Source organism: Macrotis lagotis, chromosome 1 (assembly GCF_037893015.1).
Source record: "Macrotis lagotis isolate mMagLag1 chromosome 1, bilby.v1.9.chrom.fasta, whole genome shotgun sequence".
NCBI lineage: Eukaryota > Metazoa > Chordata > Mammalia > Peramelemorphia > Peramelidae > Macrotis > Macrotis lagotis.
Genome location: NC_133658.1, coordinates 758,867,216 through 758,890,482, shown reverse-complemented (window position 1 = coordinate 758,890,482; position 23,267 = coordinate 758,867,216). Strand labels below are relative to the sequence as shown.

General features: G+C 35.4%; 1 protein-coding gene across 1 annotated transcript; it reads left to right on the top strand.

Annotated features, from left to right (window-relative positions):
• Positions 1–2,207: 2,207 nt before the first annotated feature.
• LOC141488027 (olfactory receptor 8G1-like) lies at positions 2,208–3,149 on the top strand. Its single transcript, XM_074187707.1, has one exon. The coding sequence runs from the start codon at positions 2,214–2,216 to the stop codon at positions 3,147–3,149; it is 936 nt and encodes a 311-aa protein (XP_074043808.1). The 5' UTR covers positions 2,208–2,213.
• Positions 3,150–23,267: the final 20,118 nt, after the last annotated feature.

Sequence of the window (23,267 nt, the reverse complement as noted above, 5' to 3'; positions counted from 1 at the left end):
GATTTGAACTCAGGTCCTCCTGACTCCAGGGCCAGTGCTCTATCCACTGAACCACCTAGCTGCCCCACATATATATTTTGATAAATATGTTTACAAGTTAGTAACTTTTGGTATGAGGAGTTAGGATTAAGGGAAACAGATACAGAAGAGATAATTTTTATTAGGTGTTCATCAGATTTTGGAAGGAGTGTCTGTTTGTGCACGTGTGTGTGTGTGTGTGTGTGTGTGTGTGTGTGTGTGTGTTTTGTTTTGTTTTTCTTCCTCTGGATGGGGATAATATAGTTCATAACCAGTCAAATACAGTTGTCCTAGCTCTCTGGACTGCTGAGAGGAGCTGCTTCCATCAAAGTTGTTCATCTCACAATAATGTTCTCTTGATTCAGAAAGTGGTTTTAAACATAGTTAATTGGACAAGAAAAGTAACCTAATTTGGTAGCATCACCCAAGTTTTCTTAATCCTATCCCCATACCCTTTCTGTTCAGCTGGTGCCTTTTGTATCCAGAAAGTTACTGGAACTTTTAAGTTCCTTATAGTCCATAGATAGCAATCATTCATAATTCCTCCTACTCCTCAACATCTTCCTTAGAAGATTCTGTTATTCAACTTAGACTTTAACTCAAGAGAAAAGGGGAGCTTATGCACCAAAGAAGAAAAGCGGATATTAATCTCTAGAACTTCTTACAGTTGACAAAAACAGGAATTTAGCCTTTGGTCAGGCCCTCTTTCTGCTAGCAAAGGAAACTTGACCTTTAGTCATCCTTCCCTTCTGCTAAAAAGGAAAACTTAGTTGTTTTTTCTTAAAAGAGACATGATTATTTTATTCTTCTAAATTATCTCCTACTAAATGATTAAAGTCTTATCAACCTATGGATTCACTAAATCTATAGGTAACTTAGACTTAAGAGCTTCTGTAAACCTGGCTTAGCTGTTAGATCTAGTTTTTTTCCTCACGAAAAAGGAGTTTAATTCTATAATCAAACTAAAAATAAATGAAAGTAATCAATGATAATTTATTTGACTTTTAAAGCTTGTTAGGAATTCATCCCAGACTTCTAAAATTCACTTTCACCCTTCATTTAAAAACCAGACTAAATCAACGTCTTATTAGCTTCTAATAGGAGAGAAACTACCAATGGATTCTTTCCAGAAGAACTAAAATCCCAGGTGAGGTAAGAATTTTCCTGTCTTGTCACTATTTCTAAGCAGGTCTCAAGACTCCTTGTTCCCAGGAGATAACATTCATTTCACATAAATTCACATCTCTGGTATAATTAATGGGCGGCATTTTCTCCCCTCGAGAAAAAAGCCAGAATCAGAAATTGTAATAAGGTAGCTTAGAATAGGAGATTCATAGACTGGATCATGCTTAGCATTAAGTGGAGCACCAGGGATCATTCTAAGTTTTTCTACCATTGAATATATCACAGTTATTTTCCCTCTAGGACATTGTTAGTGAAGAATCTATGTGTAAGAAGATTGAATGGTGAGCATATGATCAATCTGTCATCTTTCCAAATCCATAGTCATGGCTTCCTAGGACCCTGGGAAACATGAGCTCCCCATCCTATATTGTCTTCAATAGCTCCTGATGAAGAGTCACAGTGCAATGAGAAAAAGTGTAAAGCCAATGGTTGTCAAGGAGGAGCCATTCTTTCCATCTCCCAAGAATCTCTCATTGGAGAGAGGACCACAGTTCTATTTTAAGTGTGACTTCAAGCCATCATTGAACAGCTGTTTGTAAATTGTTACTTTAATTTCTTAAACAATATAGGAATCTTGGGACCCTAGTGAATCTAGCCCCAAATGAAAGCCAGTAAAATCTCAGTTGATTTTAGAGACATGAACAGGCCTTGGAAAAGAACAAGGATAGGTCAGAGATTATCAGGAAGAATTGGCAATTACTCTTTGTTCTGAATCTCTATCCCTCTATTTTACTTGATACTGGACTCTCTGCTCCCCAAACAGTCATCACTGGCTTAATTGACTAAAAACAGAGCAGAGCAAAGCTTATTCCTTTAGATGAGTTTAAATGTTCTGTGCCTCTTGGAATATGCCTGTTGGAACTGCATACCCAGTGGCACCAGGACATGCAAAAGAACCTAAAGAGTCATGGAGTCAGTCTTCTATTCTGTATGCAACTCTTCTGGGTGAGAAAATTCTTAAGAACTTTTTCTAATGTGCTGCTTTGTTCCATCCCTACAGAACCCAGAGAATGGACACAGAAAAAAATTCCACAGTGACTGAGTTTATCCTTGCAGGACTGACAGATTGGCCAGTGCTGCAGATTCCACTCTTATTACTATTTTTGAGCATCTATGTGGTTACCATGGTGGGAAATTTGGGAATGATAACATTAATTGGCATGACTCCTCATCTCCACACTCCAATGTACTATTTACTCAGCAGCCTGTCTTTCATTGATCTTTGTCATTCTACTGTAATCATCCCCAAAATGTTGGTGAATTTTGTGTCAGAGAAGAATATTATCTCCTACAATGAGTGCATGACTCAGCTCTATTTCTTCCTCATTTTTGTAATTGCTGAGTGTCACATGTTAGCAGCTATGGCATATGACCGTTATATTGCAATTTGTAGCCCGCTACTTTATAATGTCATCATGTCCCATCAGGTCTGCATTTGGCTGGTAGGTGGGGTGTACATGATAGGCTTAGTTGGTGCCACAGCTCACACAGGCTGCATGCTTAGAGTTATCTTCTGTAAAGACAATGTAATCAACCATTATTTCTGTGATCTCAACCCCCTCCTAGAGCTCTCCTGCTCCAACACTTTTGTCAATGAAGTGATGGTTATTTGCCTCAGTGCATTTAATATCCTCACCCCAAGTCTGACCATTGTTAGTTCTTACATCTTTATTATTGCCAGCATTCTCCGCATCCATTCCAGTGAAGGGAGGTCCAAGGCTTTCAGTACCTGCAGCTCTCACATGGCAGCAGTTGGTTTCTTCTTTGGTTCTGGTGCATTCATGTATCTACAACCCTCTTCAGTCAGTTCCATGGAACAAGGGAAAGTGTCCTCAGTTTTTTACTCAATCATTGTACCTATGTTGAACCCCCTGATCTACAGCCTGAGGAACAAGGATGTTAAAATTGCAATGAAGAAATTCATGGAGAGGAGAATGTTCTGGTGAAGAAAAGAAATATCTGTGATGAAGTTAGACATTGTTCTGGATATTATGTTATGTTTGTGAGATCAAGTATTTTTCTTTGTCATTCACATTCCTCTTTTTCTTTGTCATTCACATTCCTCTTTTTCTTTGTCATTCACATTCCTCTTTTAAATTTTTTTTATTTATTTAAGACAATAGGTTTAAGTTGTTTGCCCAAGGTCACACAGATAGTCAGTTATTGAACTCAGGTCCTCCTGACTCCAGGGCCAATGCTCTATCCACTGTGTCACCCAGCTGCCCCTGAACATTTCTCTTAAAGACTTTTTGTATTATCTTTCTCTATTATAGTTCTTTTTTCTTTCTTTTCTTTTATTTTGATGACTATCTTGGAGAAATCATAATGATCAGATCAAGTAATATTGCATAGTATTTTATGGGTTACTAAATATTATAGAGCTAAGAATGACATAACTGCCAGGCCACATATAAGTTTTCCAATCCTGAAGAGTTTCATCTGCATGTAATTTATCTTTAACCATTAGAATGGAATACTAATACAGCTGTACTATCTCTGCTTACTTTCTAACTTCAACTGCCTCTCATTTTATTATCTGAATTAATCCAAAAATTGATTTTTTTTCAGGATATAATGATCCATATAATGAATGCATTTAATATTGGCTTATGTTGTAGAACACTTTTCCCAATCATCTAAAGCCAATCTAATCTTACCTGACTTTTTGTGGTGTCATTTGGGATTTTCTTGCAAAAATACTGGAGAGGTTTGCCATTTTCTTTTACAGATCATTTTACAAATGAGGGAACTAAGGAAAACAGAGTTAAGTAGCTTGACCAGGATCACATAGATATTAACTATCTGAGTCCAGATAAGAATTCAGAAAGATAATTCTTCCTGGCTTCAAGCCCAGCATTCTATCTACTGCATTATTTACTGCCATTTCCCTCTAAGTCTTCAATTTCACTGTAATCCTGTTTCTGAAGATTCCCCAAAAGATGATGAATTTAAGAATACAAATATTAGCTGAGAAGTCACGGTGTATCAAATTATGTACTTCCTGAGGATGGCAGGGATGTTGAAGAGGATTAAATCATTGTTGCAATTTCATGTACCATACACCTATAGCATGTGAGGAGGCTGCCTTTTCCCATTTCTTATAAAGACATTTTTTCCCCAAGTTAGTTTAGGCTGCAAGTAGTACAAACTACTACTTTCCTTCTCAAATTGTGTAGAAATAAAAAATTGTCAGAGATTTGCTCCCAAGCCCATATAATATAGTTATAACTATATATATATATATATATATATATATATATATATGTATGTATGTATATACTGCCAAAATCTTTAAGTTAAAAGAATATCTCCTCAAAGAGTGATTTTTATTCACTTAGCAGTCAAAGGTTAAAGAAGTATTCTCTTCCAGAATTGAAGAGAAAAATCCACAGACAGAGTGAATTTGTTTTTAACGAAAGGACAGAGACTAAGCTTGCAAGAATACAGAGAGAAAGGAAATCATCATCATAGATTTGGATCTTTCCCAAGATGGCCATTCTGATGTTGCAAGTAGGATTCTTACTTAGAGCACAGAATCTATTAGAATAGACCAACAATGAGAAGTATAAGATACAAATTCAAACTCAAACAGCATAGGAAGAAATAAGGAGGACAGTTGAATTTGTTTCCAGGTTTTCCTTTCAAGAGAATGAATGAGGATAATTGGGGAAAGATGAAGGTATGGAGGATGAAGAAAACTAACAAAGGGATGTGAAAATTATTCTAACCTCTTCCCGAAGTGGACCACATCAGCACTGTTCTGAACAGAACATTTAAAGAAGGATATTGACAAACTATAGCAACTTTAGGGCAGAGGAGAAACAGGACAGTGAAGCTACTGAAAACAAGGCATAATGTTAGTTGAAGGAAATGGGGATTATTTTCCCTCACTCCAAAGGAGGTGAGGGGGAAATTTTTCCTTAACAACTGGAACTATCCCAAAATTTAATTGGATAGCTACAAAGATAGTAGTAAATAAATTTTCCATCATTTTGATGTCTTCAAGAAAAGACAGAGTAACAAAATGCCACAGTTCCTGAAAAGGAATTCCTGATTTAGCTCTCAATGAAACTATATTACTTCTGAATCCCTATCTCATACTGTTATCTTTTGACTTTTATTAGAAATTATGATGGCATGATGTGAAAAACCAATGATATACTGATGAGATCTTTCCAATAGAAAATTATCATTTTTTCTCTGAAACTGTATAAATAGAAAATAAAAAAATGATTTATAGGCTTATGAAGTAACACAATTGTATACCTGTATAAAGAATTAATTTATTAAAGGTATTTGTTTTTAAGAAATGAATAGTCCTTTGGCTGTTGCCTGGGAGATTAGATTTCTTTTTTTTTTTTAATATATCCCTGCAACAGTGTGGAAGGATGCCTCTAGAGGAAACAACCCCCTATAAAGTATAAAAATTTATTTCAGCTTGCTAATAGGTAACTATGTTGACCAATATTTTGCCCATGTATGATTAAGATTTTAAACATATTGAATGTTAAATAAGCTTATGCCTTCTGAAGAAATTCTATTATCTGGTAATATTTAAGAGAAATTAATCTGTTAGAGATTCTTGTTATTGTAAGGGGCTGATGATATTTGTTCTACATGTTAGAAGAAGGCCATGACATCAGGAAATGATGCCATGACAAGCACATGAATTGGGTTTGAATCAGGGGATACTTTGCTAAATTATCAGCCTTACTTTTTCCTCCAGAACCATCTGGGTTCAGTGACCAGATATGAATCAGGACAATTGGAGATGGACCTGGATGCCAAGCAATCAGGATTAAGTGACTTTCCTAAGGTCACATAGCTAATGTGTCTACTGTCTAAGACTGGATACAGCTAGGTGGCACAGTGGATAGAGCACTGACACTGGAGTCAGGAGGACCTGAGTTCAAATCTGACACAATAATTGCCTAGCTATGTGACTGTGGGCAAATCACTTAACCCCATTGCCTTGCAAAAATAAACAAAAAAGTCTAAGACTGCATTTGAACTTCTGACCTTCTGACTCCAAGGTCAGGACTCTATACACTCTACCACCTACCTTGCTACCTACAAAGTAGCATTGTGATGTGTGTCATTATGTTTGGGTGGAGGGATGTAGATGGGCACGGGGTTGTGTGTGATAGAGAAAGAGAGAAACATACAGAGATAGAGATAGAGATAGAAAGAGAGATAGATTCACAGAACAGGAAAATTCATGACATTGAATAACATTATCCACTAAGGCAAAGTATCAGTTTTCTGCTAAGGTCTTACTGTTTCACAAGTCTGACTGCATTTCTGACACAATCCTTGCTCTGAGACTTGATCTGATCCCATAACCTGAAGAATGTATTTGAGAGTCCAGATGTAATTGTTCTAGTGGGATATTAGGCAAATCATGATTTATTTCATTAAAATCCTAGAGCATCTGTTAGAGATTTAGAGAACAAGCATAGAAGAAAAATCGTTTGACCAAAAGGTGTCACAAATAAGAGTAGTCTATTTGTAGTATAGTATCAGTCTTCAATCTGCTTAATTCTTTGGAATGAAGGAAAACAATCCACATTTCCTTCAAATAATTTTCATTCTGCCTTGTCTTTAACAGCCTCACCATCTTGTTTCCTAAAATTGCTACAGCTTGCCAATATCCTTTTTTAAGGAAATTTAGTTAGTTGACTTTTAATGTATGGTCCAATTCTATATCTTTACGTAGGAAATTGGTTATGAAATGATGCATTTTTTTGTTCATATCTTTCAAAGACAATAAATATTGAACCACAGATGGATAGTAGTATGTGTAGGTGAAAGTAATATCCATACTGATAGAATCATCAATGCCTGAAATATTGCAGCATTGTTTGGTAAATTATTCTTATAAAAGAGCTATGTTAATAATTTTATACAACTCAAATTATATTTGTATTACATAAATGATAGAAATTAATTATATAGGCAGGTACATATTTATGTTTATATAATATTTACACACAGATGTAGTGATGAATTTAACAATAATAACATGTTTATAATAATTAAAATTTGTTAATTATACCTATTTTACTAATAAGAGAATTGAACTCTGCAAGCTTATTTTTTTTTGATAGTCTCATATGCTATATTTTCATTCATTTCAGTCTTTGTGATCCCATTTGAAGTTTTCTTGGCAAAGATACTGAAATGAGTTGCCATTTCTGTCTCCAACTAATTTTAAAGATCAAAGAAATGAAATCAAACAGGGTTGTGACTTCAAGAGTCATAAAGCTAGTGTCTGAGGACAGAATTGAAGTCACAAAGAAGAGCCTGCTTAACTCTTGATCCAACCCTCTATCCCCTGTACCAGTTAGCTGCTTTTTGCACAAGTACATGTTATAAGAATGTTATAAATGACTTGTGAATACTTAGTCCAGAGTAATTAAAATGTTTTTCATTAAGATTTCTTAACAAAATGGCACACCTCTCTCAAGGTGGGAGAGGGGGAGGAAATCCTAAAATGTTAGGTCTTTTATGCATTTTGAAAGGCCTTGTTCCTGCCCCTTCATGCCAATCATAGGCTAGGGTCTCAATCTAACTGATATATTGGCCGCATACATTTCCTCTGCTCTGTTCATTATACTAATGAGCAAGAACAGCTATCTCCTTTAGCATGTACAAAGGTGAAGGTCAAGACCCTAGGTTAACTTAAAAATAGTTGAGGAGGACCAGGTTTCATGGTACTTTTTGATCAGATTGAGGCTACCTGCCCATAGGCAACAATATAGGCAGACTCTGGCTTTTGTAATATAAACTAACAATTCTCCCTTCACATTCTTTTTTTTAAAGGTTTTTGGAAGGCAAATGGGGTTAAGTGGCTTGCCCAAGGCCACATAGCTAGGTAATTAAGTGTCTGAGGCCGGATTTGAACCCAGGTACTACTGACTCCAGGGCTAGTGCTCTATCCACTTTGCCACCTAGCCTCCCCTCCCTTCACATTCTTATGGAACCCGAACACCCCCATATTCCCCACAAGAAGAAATAATATTCTTCCTTACTCCAAGATTCAGTCCTTTCACAATAGTGAGAAACCTATTTTAAAAAATTAACTGAATCCTAAAAATCTTATAGGCAATCCCATTTTTTCCAATTTCCTTTTCTATAAGAAAAGGGGAAAAAAAGGTTTACCTTCTCTCCCAATGTCATGGTAGCTTCAATTTTTCATCAAATATCTAAGAAGGAGGGGCGGCTAGGTGGCTTAGTGGATAAAGCACTGGTCCTGGAGTCAGAAGTACCTGGGTTCAAATCCACTCTCAGACACTTAATAATTACCTAGCTGTGTGGCCTTGGGCAAGCCACTTAACCCCGTTTGCCTTGCAAAAACCTAAAAAAAGTATCTAAGAAGGAGAATGTGAAATACTTTTACTTGAGCATTGATATTTTCTTTCACCATTTCCCTCCAGATCACAAGGAAGAAATAATGTAAGCAAACCTATAAACAAGAGGGAAAAAAAAGATGAAAAAAGCTTTTGACATCAGAAGTATTTTATCCCCAGTTAGATAGATGAGAGACTTCAGTAGCCTCTGTCTGTACTTCTAATCAAATCTCAGGACTCTCTAGTACTAAGAGAAAACATTCACATAAATGTCAGTAACTGGTTATTTTGATGAGTATTACTTTCTGCCTTACTTTTGAAGTGAAAGTTCATCAAAAAGCCACAATCAGAAATTGAGCTATCTAGCTCAGAATTCTGAGAGAATTTCAGTGTGTGAGATCCACACTCTGAATTAGACTGAGAATAAAAAAAAAATGACATGTGAGGAACAGTTTTCACCCTCATCAATGCTATTTACCTTCTAGATAATTGGGTGAGATAAACCTAAGTTCTAAGACTGATGGATGAATAATGTTTTCCTTCTAAGCCTGGAATATAGGAGTTAGAAGTTTGAGAATGACTCTTGGTCAGCAAGAGTTTTCAACATGTGGTTGGTGAAGATATAGAATACTGCTTGTCAAGGTGGTTTTAGTCCTTTTGTCTTTCAATAGTCCTTCTTTGAAGAAATGAACACGATTTGATTGAATTTTTCACTTTTTGATCTCAAGTAAAAAATGGTCATCTTAAAAACTATTTTCTTAACTCTGAAATTGATACAAAAATCATTGTTTCTTGTCAACTGAGTTTATATTAGGACTTCAGGTACATAGGATAAAGACCACAAAGAAAAACTGGAAGTCATTTTTTTTGGTGACTGATTCCTCATTATCTCTCCTTTTGCTAATATTGTCCTAGCAGTAATATGCACTGGAGGAAAATCAAGTATACATCCTTTTAATAGTTTGACAAACATACTTCCTAACCCTGTGAGACTACTAGAGAAAATGATTGTCCAGAGGCAACAAGCAAATACTGTTTGATGAACTAAAAGCCAAGTTTCATTCTCCTATTCTTTTTTTCCACCCTGAGGTGATTGGGGTTAAATGACTTGCCCAGAGCCACATAGGTAGTAAATTTCTACAGGCCAGGTTAGCACTCAGGTCCTCTTGACTCCAGGGCATGTGCTCTATCTACTATATGAACCTCTGAAAAATCATGAGGATCTCTTTGGATTTATTGTTTTTCTCCCATTTTCACAGTGTCCTTTCAAATGGATAGAGAAATAACTTTGTGAATCTCTGAGAAAGTTCATCTCTGTTTAATTTATGTTCACCATTGCAACAGGCTGCTTATGTATCTTAACTGCTCTGCTTTAACTCTTACTTTGATTGCCCTTCGTTCTGTTATGCCTAATTTTGACTCATTTTTTTTATTCTGAATTTACCCAACCAATTTATTGACTGTGGTTTCAATTCTTTCTTTCTAATACTTGCTAATGGCATATAGTATTCCCTTATGGATAAGACATTCCCATGTATAAAATGCACCTTAATTTTGGGGCCTGAAATTTGAAAAAAAATGTATTACCTTAAGTTATTGAGGCCAAGTTTTATTCATCATAAAATTCATACAACTCCTCATCACTGTCAAAGCTCCCATCCATTAGCTTGTCCTCATCTGTGTTTGATGAGGAATCACTGTCTTAGGAGAGGCTCTGACTGCTCTCCTGCCTGTGCTCTGGTCTGTGGTTGACCACAAGCACTCTCTGGGCAAGTTGGGTGTGGGGGATGCATGCTTAGTCCATTACATTTCATGAACCTGAAGCACCAATTGTGTCCCCTTTGAAATCAGTCACCTCTTTTTCATCAGAAATTCAACTTGCCTCATGTCAAACCATCTTTGTGGACGCAGGAATTCCACTGGCCCTTTGCTCTTCATCCAATCTCTTCAATTCCCTCTCTAAAGCAGGCCATTTTTCTGACTTGCCTCTCATGGCCTAGTAAATCATGGACATAGTTAGACATGACTTCACATTTTATTTATTGATAAAGAATTTATATGGTTTGTAGAGTGGGGCGGGTTAGATTAGACACCAGAACAAAGTATATAGAAACAAAGTTATTAAGACCTTTCAATGCAAATCAGTGATTTTTTTTATTTGGTCTTGTTGATAATAAGAAGTTTCTGGAGTTCATTGAATAAAGAGAGTGACATGGAGACTTCTTAAATTTAAAAATTTAATTTAAAAAGATAATTATGAAAACTAAGTGGAATATGGAATGAAGTGGAAAATGCTTGAAGTAGGGAGACCAACCAAAAGGTTATGTCAATAGTCTAGGTATGATATAATGAGCATCAACACCAGAATGGTTATAGAGTCAAAAGATAGGAGGTGGTGTATATGAAAGATGTTATGAATATCAATAGGACATGGCAACAGATTGTAGATAGAGTTGGACAAATAATGAGAAATCAAAGGTAATTCTTATGTAAGCCTAGGTGATTGGGAAGATGGTGATACTCTCAGTTGTAATAAGAAAGTTAGGAAGAGGATGGCATAGCGGATAAAGCACCGGCCCTGGAGTCAGAAGTACCTGGGTTCAAATCCACTCTCAGACACTTAATGATTACCTAGCTGTGTGGCTTTGGGCAAGCCACTTAACCCTGTTTGCCTTGCAACAACCTTAAAAAAAAAAGTAAAAAAAAAAAGAAAGTTAGGAAGAAGCAAGTGTATGAAGGAAATTCCACTGAGTTCAGATTTGGACATGTTGTATTTAATGGGGGACATCCAGTGTGAAATGCCCAATACAAAGTTGAAGATGTAAGACCAGAGGTCAGGAAAGGTTTTATGATTGAATAAACAAATTTGAGACATCTCAGCATGGAGATAATTATTGAATCTAAAGAAGTAAATGAGCTTACCAAATGAAGTAATAGTAAAGAAAAGAGAGTTTAGAACATTATAAAACAAAATTGAAACTAAATAGGAGTTAAAGATGAAATAAACAATATTTTTTTAAAAATACTGAATTTTCATGGATATACAAAATATTTTATCTTTAAATAAATATTAAAATTAAATTATATAAACTAATATTTTGTGAAAACTACATGAGTGAATGTTTTATTGTCTCTGGAAATTTTATATACTTTTTGATGAGGTGATTAAAAAGCCTGACTCTAAATTCAATTTATTTCAGCATCAAGTTTCATTGTATACCATAGAAAAACAGAATTTCAAATAGAAGTTCATCATTGACTTATAACTACTGAATCATAAAACTCATTTTAATCCCATTTAGCAATCATAGAAAAGTTTGCTTTTTTATTGAGTTTTGGCTAGGGTTTCCTTTTTCCTGATGCCAATCAGTTATATTTAAACATTAATTAATTGATGTGGCATTATATATATTGTATGTATGATGTGCACATTCATATATATATATATATACATATATATATATATGTTTCTCTCTGTGTGTGTGTGTGTGTGTGTGTGTGTGTGTGTGTGTGTGTGGTGTGTGTGTTCTTTGACTGGAAGGGTCAATTGCATGGGGCTATCCTCTTTGATGGAGACTGTTTATTCAATGTTCCATTCTTATGTGAGGGACAGAGTTAGTAAAAACTAGAGAAAAGAGAGATCTTTCCCTTCTGACTTTCAGCTTCAAGAGAAGTCATGACATTCTAATCTTTTCAGGTCCCTGAAGAGAGGAAAAAGCCTGGGAAGAAACTGATCTTTAGATGAGCTGTCAATTTCCTTTTTTTCATATTCCCACCTTGACACTTACACTAGAGTGGGGAATCTCTCCTTAGGTAAGATCTGAGATTTTCTCTCTTTTTGAGACCAGGCACCTCAGGTAAGTGCTGTGATTACCAAAAATGTTACCCTCAAGGAACTCATAATTGAAGGGGGGAGGAGTCAAAATATAAACAAATATGTACAAAATATTTATGTAAAATAAATGGAAATAGTTATGAAAAGAAAGACAATCAGAATAAGAGGCATTGAGAAAGGTTCACTGAAAAAGGTGGGGATTTTTTTTTTTGTTCAGATTTGAAGGAAAATAGGTAAACCAGGAAATGAGAAGAGAGAAAATTCCAGGCATGGGTACAGCAAGTGAATATGCCTGCAGCCAAGAGATATTATGTGTTGTCCATGGAACATCAAGGAGACTAATGTTATTGGATCCAAGGATATGTGGTAAAAAGTCAGATGAAGAAGGAGAAGAATAAGGGTGACTAGATTGTGAAGGACTTCAAATTCCAAGGCTTTTGTGTTGGTTCATGGAGGTGATAAGAAGCTATCAGAATTGTTGATAAGAGGAATGATATGTTTGGACCTGTGCTTTAAGAAAATCACATTAGCAGTTGAAGGATGAATTGAAGTGTACAAATACATACAGGAGACTGACCCACCAGCAAGCTTTTGAAATAGTCTTAAGCATGAAGTGCACTAAGGTGAAGGTAGTATCTGAGGAAAGAAGTAGGGATATTTGAAAAATCTTGTACAGGTGAAATGAATAGAAAAGAAAGGTGAAAGATAATGAAGTTGAGGTTGATACCTAGACTGAAAATCTGGGAGATTAGAAGGTTTGTGATGCCTTCAGTAGTAATAGGGAAAGTGGGAGCAAAGGGCAGTTTAGGAGGATGAGTTCACTTCTGGACAAGTTAAGTTTAAAATATGTACTAGGCATCCAGCTCTGGAAATATGAGATTGGAAGTCAACAGAGAGGTTAGGTCAGTATCCTTAGATTTGAGAATCAGCACCATAGAGATGATAGTTAAATCCATGGACGTTAATGAAATCACCAAAAGAAATTGTATAAAGGGAGAAAAGAAGAATGCCTAAGACAGTAGATATGACCTGAATGGTGCTGCAATAAGGAAAATGAAGAACAGTCTGATATGTGGGAGACAAACCAGGAGAGAGTAATGTCATGAAAACATAGAAAGAAGAAAATCTCAAGGAAGAGAGAGTGAACAACAATGTCAGAGACTTCAGAGAGGTACAGGAAGATGAGAATTGAGAAAAGATCATTGACCTTAGCAATCAGACAATATACAATTTTAGGAATTGTCAAGGTTCAACATTATATAACCACAATGCAAATAATATTGATAATTTTGCCTATTTTGATTGTTTTGATAGATATAATAAGATCCTCATTGTTTTTATCTCATAAAGAAATCTTTCTTAGGAGTTGGAGAAATGACAGCTTTGCCACTCTTTTGTTCACTTGTGTTCCCATTAGTAATGTTATCTTTTGCCACCAGTTTCTTTAGAGGAATCTTTTGTCCATTTTTTTAAGAGGTAGTTTTAGTTAAAACTAATATAATTAATTGACAGTGGAGGATGTATTGAGACACACATATCCCTCAGTACATAATGAATCTGAGTCTTGGCCACAATCAATGACTCAAAGCTGAAGAGCTTGTTGTCATGTAATTCCATTAAAATGGAAACATGTAAAATGTGATAAAAATGACTTTGAGAAATTAGCTTTAATTGCCAATCCCTCTACAATATTGAATTCCCACTCTTCCTAAATACACCAGCTTACCATAATGTCTGAGTAAAAATTCCAGTATCAGACTGTTAAATACTACTACAGTCTAAGTTTTTCCTAACTTTTATATGACAAATATAGATGCAATATGTTTCATCCCCACACACCAATGTATCATTTTGTACCATATAGATGTCATCTTAAAATCCTCAACCTTCTCCATACTATCTCTTGCTAAAAACTCTCAATTTTATCTTTGCAAATACTCCCTTTCTTCTCTTCTGATAGTGCCACTACCCTGGTACAAGCCATTACTACCTTGTGCCTATGTTGTTGTAAGAGCCTGCTGCTTTTTCTCTCTGTCACAAGTCTCCCCCTCCCCATTCCAATCCAACATTGACTCAGTGAAGTGAATTTCATAAAAGACTCATTTTGCCATGTCATCCTTCTCAATTAACTAAAGTAACTCCCCATCATCTTCAGAATGAAATATAAAATCTTCTGTAGGTGTGCAAAGCCCTTCACCACATAATCCCTGTCCCTCTTACCCTTCCACACCCACCATCCCAGCTTCTTATACCTCACATACTCTTACTCTAATAAGATCCTTTTCATTCTTGGTCAAAACATTGAGCAGGACAAAAACCCCTTTGAGGTCCTAGGTCCTATAAATTCTATTCCTCACTCAATTTTTTGACTCCAGGTATTTTCTCTGACTGCTCCCCCCTCCCTAGGATCTGGAATGCTCTTCTTCTTCTTCTTCTTCTTCTTCTTCTTCTTCTTCTTCTTCTTCTTCTTCTTCTTCTTCTTCTTCTTCTTCTTCTTCAGGTCTGCTTACTTGCTTTACTGCCAACTTTCAAGTCCCATATAAAGTTCTATCTTCTAAAGCAAGCCCTTTACAAACCTTTTTAATTCTTTTATTTAAAAATATTTCCAATTTATTGTTTATATACCTTTTTTGACATATATATTTACTTATTGTCTCCCTTTTAGATAGTGTGCTCTTTGAGGGCAAAGAGCAGTCTTGTCTCTTGTGTTTAATACTATATATGCCTGGCATATAGTAGGTTCTTAGTAAATGTTTATTGATTATTTGATTAAAATGGTTGTAGTGCCTGAGATGTGTTTCAGTACCAGGTCTCCTGTTTAAAATTATAGAGTTCAATATACTATAATACACTGCTTCCTAAAAAGAATATATCATCAAATCATTTAATTAGTAGAAGAATCCTTAACTCATACATCTGTGTATCAATTAAGGATGGAATACTTGTTACTGCTGGACTTGCCATTTATTATGCTTTCATCATGGCTTTCTAGCTCATCCTTTCTGGTTGTACCAGTCTCTAGGGTATGTACTACAGAAGATTAATTAAAAGTGAGAGAATACTATGATTGACTTTTGTGGTATCACAGGAAATTATATTGCCCATGACTTCTGTCAAGATATCATGAGATACCACGGTTTCCAAAGCTAAGACCTAGCTAGTAGACTGTGCCCTTGTAGTCGCTGGCTACATGAGTTCGATTCTGACTATGAGGAATCATTATTAAGACTTGCAAAAGCAAGGGTGGAAATAAAACAAAATTTTATTGAAAGAAGTTACAACACATAGGAAGGGATAGGTAGAGAGAGAGAGAGAGAGAGAGAGAGATGAAAAAACAGCCAAGCAGTGTTGGCTGGACCAGTAGGTGAGAGAAGACTGCTGCCCTGAGCAGGAGTCCACCCTTGGTTTTTATGTCTTGCCTCTCATCCATAGGGCAAAAAGTGAACTCCCTTCCCTTTATAGGATCTGGAATTAGGTAGAAGATGAAGCCTAAGGAGATCAGGATAGACATTTTACATTAAACAATAAATCAATGGTAAGTCTATTTACATCTTTCCACTGCACCCTGAGCTTGTCATAATAACAGTCCTTTACAATTACCCTCTGGATGATCTCATCCTCTAGCAAAATGCATTTATAGCTTTCATTTTAATTGATAATTCTTTTTTACTTTTGGAGCTTCCCTATTTCCCAGGGACCCAAGAGCCAAAAGCAGATGACAAGTTGTAGTAGAAAGTGATCAATCAAAATCTCCTGAGATACTGATAGTTTCTGAATTCCTGTGCTTATAACTGCTAAGTGGAACAAAGCAGGTACTGCATTCCTGTTCCCATCATGCTGACTCTGTTTCTGTACTCTGCTGAATGATCACAAGGCTCAATGATTCTAATAACTTAGGGAATGTTCTGACAGAACCCAAGAACATCTGTATTGTCCCAATGGTGAAAACTTTTTACTTGCCATTTCTGGATAAAAGCCCTACTCCTACAACAAGCCACCAAGTCTCCCATCTTCCTAAAGATCCCTTTAGCTTGCAAACCTGCTGTCCTCAGCATGAAATTAATTAAACTGCTACTTGATTCCTGACACACCTGCCTCTGGCCTGTTTTGTTTGGTTATGGCCATTCATAGATTAAAGACTAGTCCAGTGTAGACTGTGTCCAAAATTCTTTTGGCACTAATAAAATAGATTTTGTCCCAGTGAATGGTCACACAGCTTAAGGAAAAAGTCTGCAAATAGGGCTGATATGGAAGAAATCACTTAGCAGTATTTATTGGTTACATTTTAATTAGATGATAATTTTATCTACTTCTATGAATTATTCAAACTCTTTAGAACAACAATTTGGATTTATAATAAGAAAATGAGCAAAATGTCTACACTCTCAGGTTCAGAGATCCAGTTGCATTATATTTAAAACAAGAAGATCAAATATAGAAAGAAGACTTCCATATATCCCCTGTAAAGTCACAGCAATTTTTTTTAGTATAAAACAGCTAAAAGCAGTGAGATAGATATATTTATCAATTAGAGGTTAACCAAACTAAAGTATTAAATAGAAGGGAATATAATTTTGCTATGATTATGAACATGAAGAATGTAGAGAAGCACAGAAAGACAGATGAAACTAATGCAAAGCAATTAGAAGTAGAAAAGTAATATAAAAAAATAAATTTAAGGAACTAAACAATGTAAACCAAAGAACTAAAAAAACGAAAAAAATAAAAAAAAGAACTAAAAGAGACAAACTGAAGTAGTACATAATTATAATGATCAAGCCTTCCTCTAACTCTTTCTCAAGCCTTGTAGAGCTCCATGGGCTTCACTATGTGGTCTGGTTAACCTGAGCCTCATGGCTAGCCACCGGCCCTTTTCTCCTCTCTCTCTCTCTCTCTCTCTCTCTCTCTCTCTCTCTCTCTCTCTCTCTCTCTCTCTCTCTCTCTATCTCTATCTCTCTCTCTCATCTCTCTCACTTTTCCTTTCCAAACTTCAACTGAGCTTGCCAGCTGACCTCCCAAAATTAATTACCAATCCACATGGCTTTTTGGCTTTTTCCTTAAACTCTTCTTAACTTTCTTATCACTTTCTTTTGTGTTGTAACTTCTTTTAATAAATCTAATTTTTCCACACCTGCATTCCCAGATCTGAATCATTCATCACAGGCAATAATCAAACTCAAGCAAGGAGCTACAGGAGGATACAGGGAAAAATCATGAAGGGATGACTGGGTTTGGTGTGTGTGTGGGGGGGTATCAGAGAGAGACTACCTATCCCACAGGAAGAGAAGAGAAGTAAATTTTTTCTTTCAGATCTGTAGTTCTGAGCTGAGTGAGAGTTGGGTGTGGGAAGAAGTCCATACGTTTCCACACTCTTCTCTGTCTCCCTCACACCTCTGATCTGGGACTGGGCTGCCAGTGGTCAATTTGGTCACCCCCATTCTGGGGCAGGCTGTAGCTTGGTGCTTGGGAGCCATAGCTTCTCAAAGTTATACCTTTTGGTCAGGGAAAATGGGCAGTGAAAGGTGAAATTTCTATGAAACTTGATAAAGTATTCTGAAAATGTTTGGTTGCTGGAGTGTAGTGCAGTGGATAGAGCACCAACCCTGGAGTTAGGAGGACCTGAGTTCAAATCTGAACTCAGACACTTAAATAATTACCTAACTGTGTGACTTTGGGCATGTCACTTAACCCCATTGCTTTAAGAACCAAAAGGAAAAAAAAAGGAAATATTTATGGGTGGAAGTTTATATCTTTTAAGAGAATTATTTTAATTGTGATAAACTAAGAGAAAATGAGGTGATATAGGTGTGTAGGTACGTGTTTAATGAATTTATTGGATCTGGTAAGGAACAATATGAACTAAAGTCACTCAATGAATTCTTAAATATTGTCAAGTAGTATAGTATTATAATAATATAAATGGGAAATTTGTAGAGTGGATTTTAAGGAACTTGAGAAGAAAGGGAGTGGAAAGTGTAAAAAGTTCTCTAGTAATAATTGTCTGGGAAACAATGAACTCCAGAAATACAGGATACAGTGGAAAAATATTTGTTTTATTGAGTCTCTAATCAGTTAAGAATTATACTTATTAAGGTGGGCAAGCAATTTGGTAATTAGGAGAGATTTTTTAACTGTTCTTGTGAAGAAGGGAGGAAAAGGTTTAAGGGGAATTAAGGATAGTATTTAGATAAAAAGTGAAGTGAAACAGCAGAGATTCAGCTGAACATTTCTCTTGGAGAGAAGGCAATTTCCTCATCTAGATACTTATTCTGGGATGGGGGTGTGGAATGAGGCAAGAAATTTGATATGGAAAAGCTTCTGCAATTATACAGAGACAAATGGTATTATAGTTTACCCTATCAGGAATACCTAAATTTGAGATTTGGGATTAGGGAAATCCATATACTTCATAAACAAAGGTAAATTAGTTTATTGTTCTGTAGGAGGAAGCTAAGAGTTATATTTTTAGGTCATATGGCTGTGAGGTGTTTGGTATGAAAGCAATTGAACATTTTATTATCTCTTTGATTGGGTGGCTCTATATGAGCCTGATCCTCTATATAATTGGAAAACCCTCATCTTGAGAAGGTTTAAAGTTCATAAAATGATTGTGATTATGATATAATATTAAGTGATATTGGTAAATATAACAGCTAGAATTATGAATAAAAAGTAGGTTTTCAGATAAACTAAACACTTGAGATTGAAAGTGTGGTGTTGATAAAAACACTATATCTGGCTCTAGAGGATGATTCACAGATGAGTTTTGATTGACTGGCTTCAAAGCTACATGTAGCTTAGAAATCCCTCTTTGAAGGAATCTCTGGAAAACATTAGCAATATGTATATGTTTCTATTCCCTCTTTGAAAATAGAGGGCTGGGAGAGTTTTTGAAAGGAAAAGTCCCCGCCTTGTGTTTAAAGGGGAAAATGCTAAATCGGGGAATAATCTAGTAAGGGAAAAAAGTGAAACTGGCAGGCTTCCCTGTCTGGAACCAATAGACCCACCTTGAGTTCAAGGGAAGTGATACTCAGGAGTTTTATGGAAATAGAGATTTATTGTATGTGAAGAAACTTGGGAATCTATCGATGATATTTAATATTAATAATCTTATCAGGAATATTTGCTGATTTTGGGGGGAAGAAAAACACTGTCAGAAGAGAACAAGTTATGTAAAAGGCATTTATATAGTGGGCTTATTAAATTCTCATCTGTGAGCTAATTTGTTTTAATGTTGAACTAATATTAATAATACAATGTCAACAATTTCACAAGGTCTTTTTGTTCATAAAAGCAGAAAGTTTATAATAACCTTGTCTCTCATCACATGTTTATGGGAGGGAATATTTTTATATAAGGCTAAAGCAAAATCTATTTAAAACCTGTTATTTGAAAATAAGAAAAAAAGTGTCAATTTGAAATCTTGTTTTATGAAAATGTAACATTGCCTGGCATCCATGGCATAAATAAGAGTTAATAGGAGTTTTAAAAATTATCATATGTATAGGACTGAACTCTTGCATATTTGGGATAGAAGTAAATATACAAAACAAAATGTAAAAAATATTGAGTTATACGTTCTACTTTAAGTTAAGGAAACCTTTTTATTGTTTGTATTTGTTCTAAGGGAATGAGATATTAGTATAAATATCTTATGTTTAATGTAAGTTAGTAATTATATGTTCAATTTTAAAGAAATCCAAATTGTGGATTTCTTCCCTCATGGTAATTAGAGACAGAGAGGGTTAGTGAACAGGAAACTGGAAAGTATATCCTGATTGGGGGATGTTTTCTGCTGGGTTGTTTGTGTGTGTGTGTGTGTGTGTGTGTGTGTGTGTGTGTGTGTGTGTGTGTGTTTGTGTGTGTGTGTGTATGTGTGTGTGTGTGTGTGTGAGAAGGGGCTCTGAAGTATGATTGGACAATTAAAAAAATTGTGCAACTCATAAGTAAGATGTGGAGAAATCATTATCAGTTATGTGATATACTTTTGCAGCAGAGATATTGTAGTTACAATTTTTGTAATATGTCAAAACCTGGAATTGATAGTTAAAGACTTTGAAGGAGGTAATATGGAGAATATCAAATAACTGAGATCCATGAAATTTTTAAACAATGTGTTGGAACTTGTTATGGTTCTGTGAGTTTATGAATAATGTAATAATAGAAAGATTGTTTTGTAAAATCTAGTAATTAATGTAATATTCTCATTGCTGTTTTGTTACATTGGAATTAATAACAAATGTTGAAAGTTTAAAGTCATCTAAAACATTCTAATGGTTTCAAAGAATTCTGAAAGTATTATTTTATATATTGAATATGGCTGAGTTAAACAGGTTTAATGTGAAGTTGTCTTTATAATTTTCCAATTATATATGAATATTGGGATTATTGTGTAAAAGTGTGGTTGTTTGCTTTGAAGTAAAAGCACCTATATGAGAAAAATAAAATAACAGTGAAAATTTGAGATTTCTCTGTGGTAATCTCTGGCTAATTGTTATTTGAGAAGTCTGGAGATGATAGGCAATCAACTGGTCAAAGAAGGTGTTTAGTTATTGTATAATACAGCAAGTTGGGGAGGTCTTTAGCCAAGAAGCATCTGATATACCATCTTTGTATAGGGAAAGAGGAGGAAGGGACAAAATAGATACGATTTTAGATAAATAGATGTAGGTCTAGAGATCAGAAGCTAGTGCCACCAGAAGGACAAAACTTTTGGTTGAACTTTTGCGTATACCTGTGAAAGGTGATGTTTGTAATGCTCCAGATGCTAGAAGAATTTGATGGATCCTTGCATAAGATCTGATTAAAAAATAAACAGGAAACTGGAGATCAAAGGTCTTGAGTCAGAAGTAGGAAATGGGAATGTAGGACCAGTCAGAATTAGAACTCCTGGTTTTAGCAAGGACCCAGGAGGGACACTCAGAGAAGATCTGAATATTGATCAGGGCCTCATTAATTGAGACCTCATCATGATTATAATTTATATTTAGTCCTTATAAATTGGACTCACTTGGGGTAGCTGGGTGGCACAGTGCATAGGGCACTGGCCCTGGAGTCAGGAGGATCTGAGTTCAAAGTCAGTCTCTGACACTTAATAATTGCCTAGCTGTGTGATCTTGGGCAAGTTACTTAACCCCTTTGCCTTAAATAAATTTTAAAAAATTGGATTCACTTGAAGTTCTAATTAAATAAAATTATTATTTAGATCATGGAACTTTAAAATCGGCCTTGAGAAAAGTGCTGTTGGGTCAATGCCCTTTTGGAGCAAGGAAGCCCAATGGAGGCCTGAAGAATACTGGTGTCAGGGATGAGCAGTGGAAGGGGCATCTTTTCAGTGTGGTCTGAGGTTGAACCCTTTCTGACTTGATTTCTCAAATGTGACATTTGGATAGTGTCTCACCTGGTAGGTTAAATCTGGCCTAAGGCATTTGACTACCCACATGACCTTTTCCAGAAACTGGCATTCAAAATCATATCTATAAAAGAAGTTTTCTTTGAGGCCCTGGATCTTTATAGTAAACTGATACAAGCAAATTAGATATAGAGATATTAGATCAATTGGATATTAAATCAGATAGGTGAAATTTGGGACTCTGGTACCTGGGTCAGCTATATGTTTTAATGAGAATTAAAATCCCTTAATTTTTATGTTAAAAGAGGATATTTAAGTAAGAAGAATGGGAAGTTTTTAGAATATAAAGATATGATTCTGTACAATTATAGTTTCAAGTTTTAGTTAAGGAAAGAAATTTGAACCAACTGGACATATTAAGAAAAGGGGAGGAAAAATTCATTTAATTAAGGATGTTTGAGTCATTATTGTAATAATAACAAAAGGTTAAGATTGTAAATTACTTGCTGGATGCTCTTTGAATGACTGCCAAATATATTTGTCACAGTCTCAAGTTAATCTGTCTTGTGTAGTGAAACAATTATAGAAGTTTATTATGCTAGTGTGAAGTAGCATCCTCCAAATGGATGATTAAAAGAAATAGGATAAAGCAAAGCTAGGTTAACTCCTATTTATACCTAAATTTTCTGCATATATTAGCATGACAGTAGGCTTGTCAAAATGTAAACCATCATGATCTCAGAAGCTCCTGAATTTTAGTGTCTACTGATTAAAAGAGGAATAATGATCTGATGAAAATGTTATGTTAAGAAGTTCCTTTATCAGAAAAGATGGTCTCAACAAGTCAGCTGAACTGGAGAGGACATTTTGGGAATGACCTTTGAAGATTCAGAAGGCCATCAGAAATCTGTAGAAAGAAAATTGGACCAGAAGTTGATGTTATATTTTACTATATCTGATGTTTAATTGTATGGATTATCATCAGGGACTGACCCCCTTAAATTTTTGTAACCTTACTTTTGAATTTGTAATTCATACTTATGCCCCCTCCCCATAGATAGACTTCATGTTTGTGGCTTACCCATTACCAGAACAATATGAGTAGGAACACTTTGCTTACTTGATGAAGTACAGGACAAAGAAATAGACATGTATGAGGAAGAAAGAAAGTGAAAAACTGTAAATTAAATTTGAGAAATTGAAGAAAGGTGTAGAAATGAAATTTTGTATGAAAAAAAGAGGGAATGTGATAAATAAATAGGTTCCATTTCTACAATAGTTATGGAAAACTAAGTAACATAATTTATATCCTACAGAGAAACAGCTAAGGAAGATGAGGAAAGAAGTTATAGTGAGAAAATCTGAGGAATGTTGGTTTACAGATATAAAGCAAGCTTAATTGGGAGCAAGGGGAATCTCTACAGAGAGGAAGGGGATGGACTGGCACAGGAAAACAAAGGGATCATAGAATTAGTAGGTTGGGTAAATTAGTGAATGAAGTGGTGCCAGTATTCAGATTCACACATCC

Bases quoted from the DNA above. Each gene is read 5' to 3' on its own strand.
- LOC141488027 (XM_074187707.1), top strand. From the start codon at position 2,214: ATGGACACAGAAAAAAATTCCACAGTGACTGAGTTTATCCTTGCAGGA.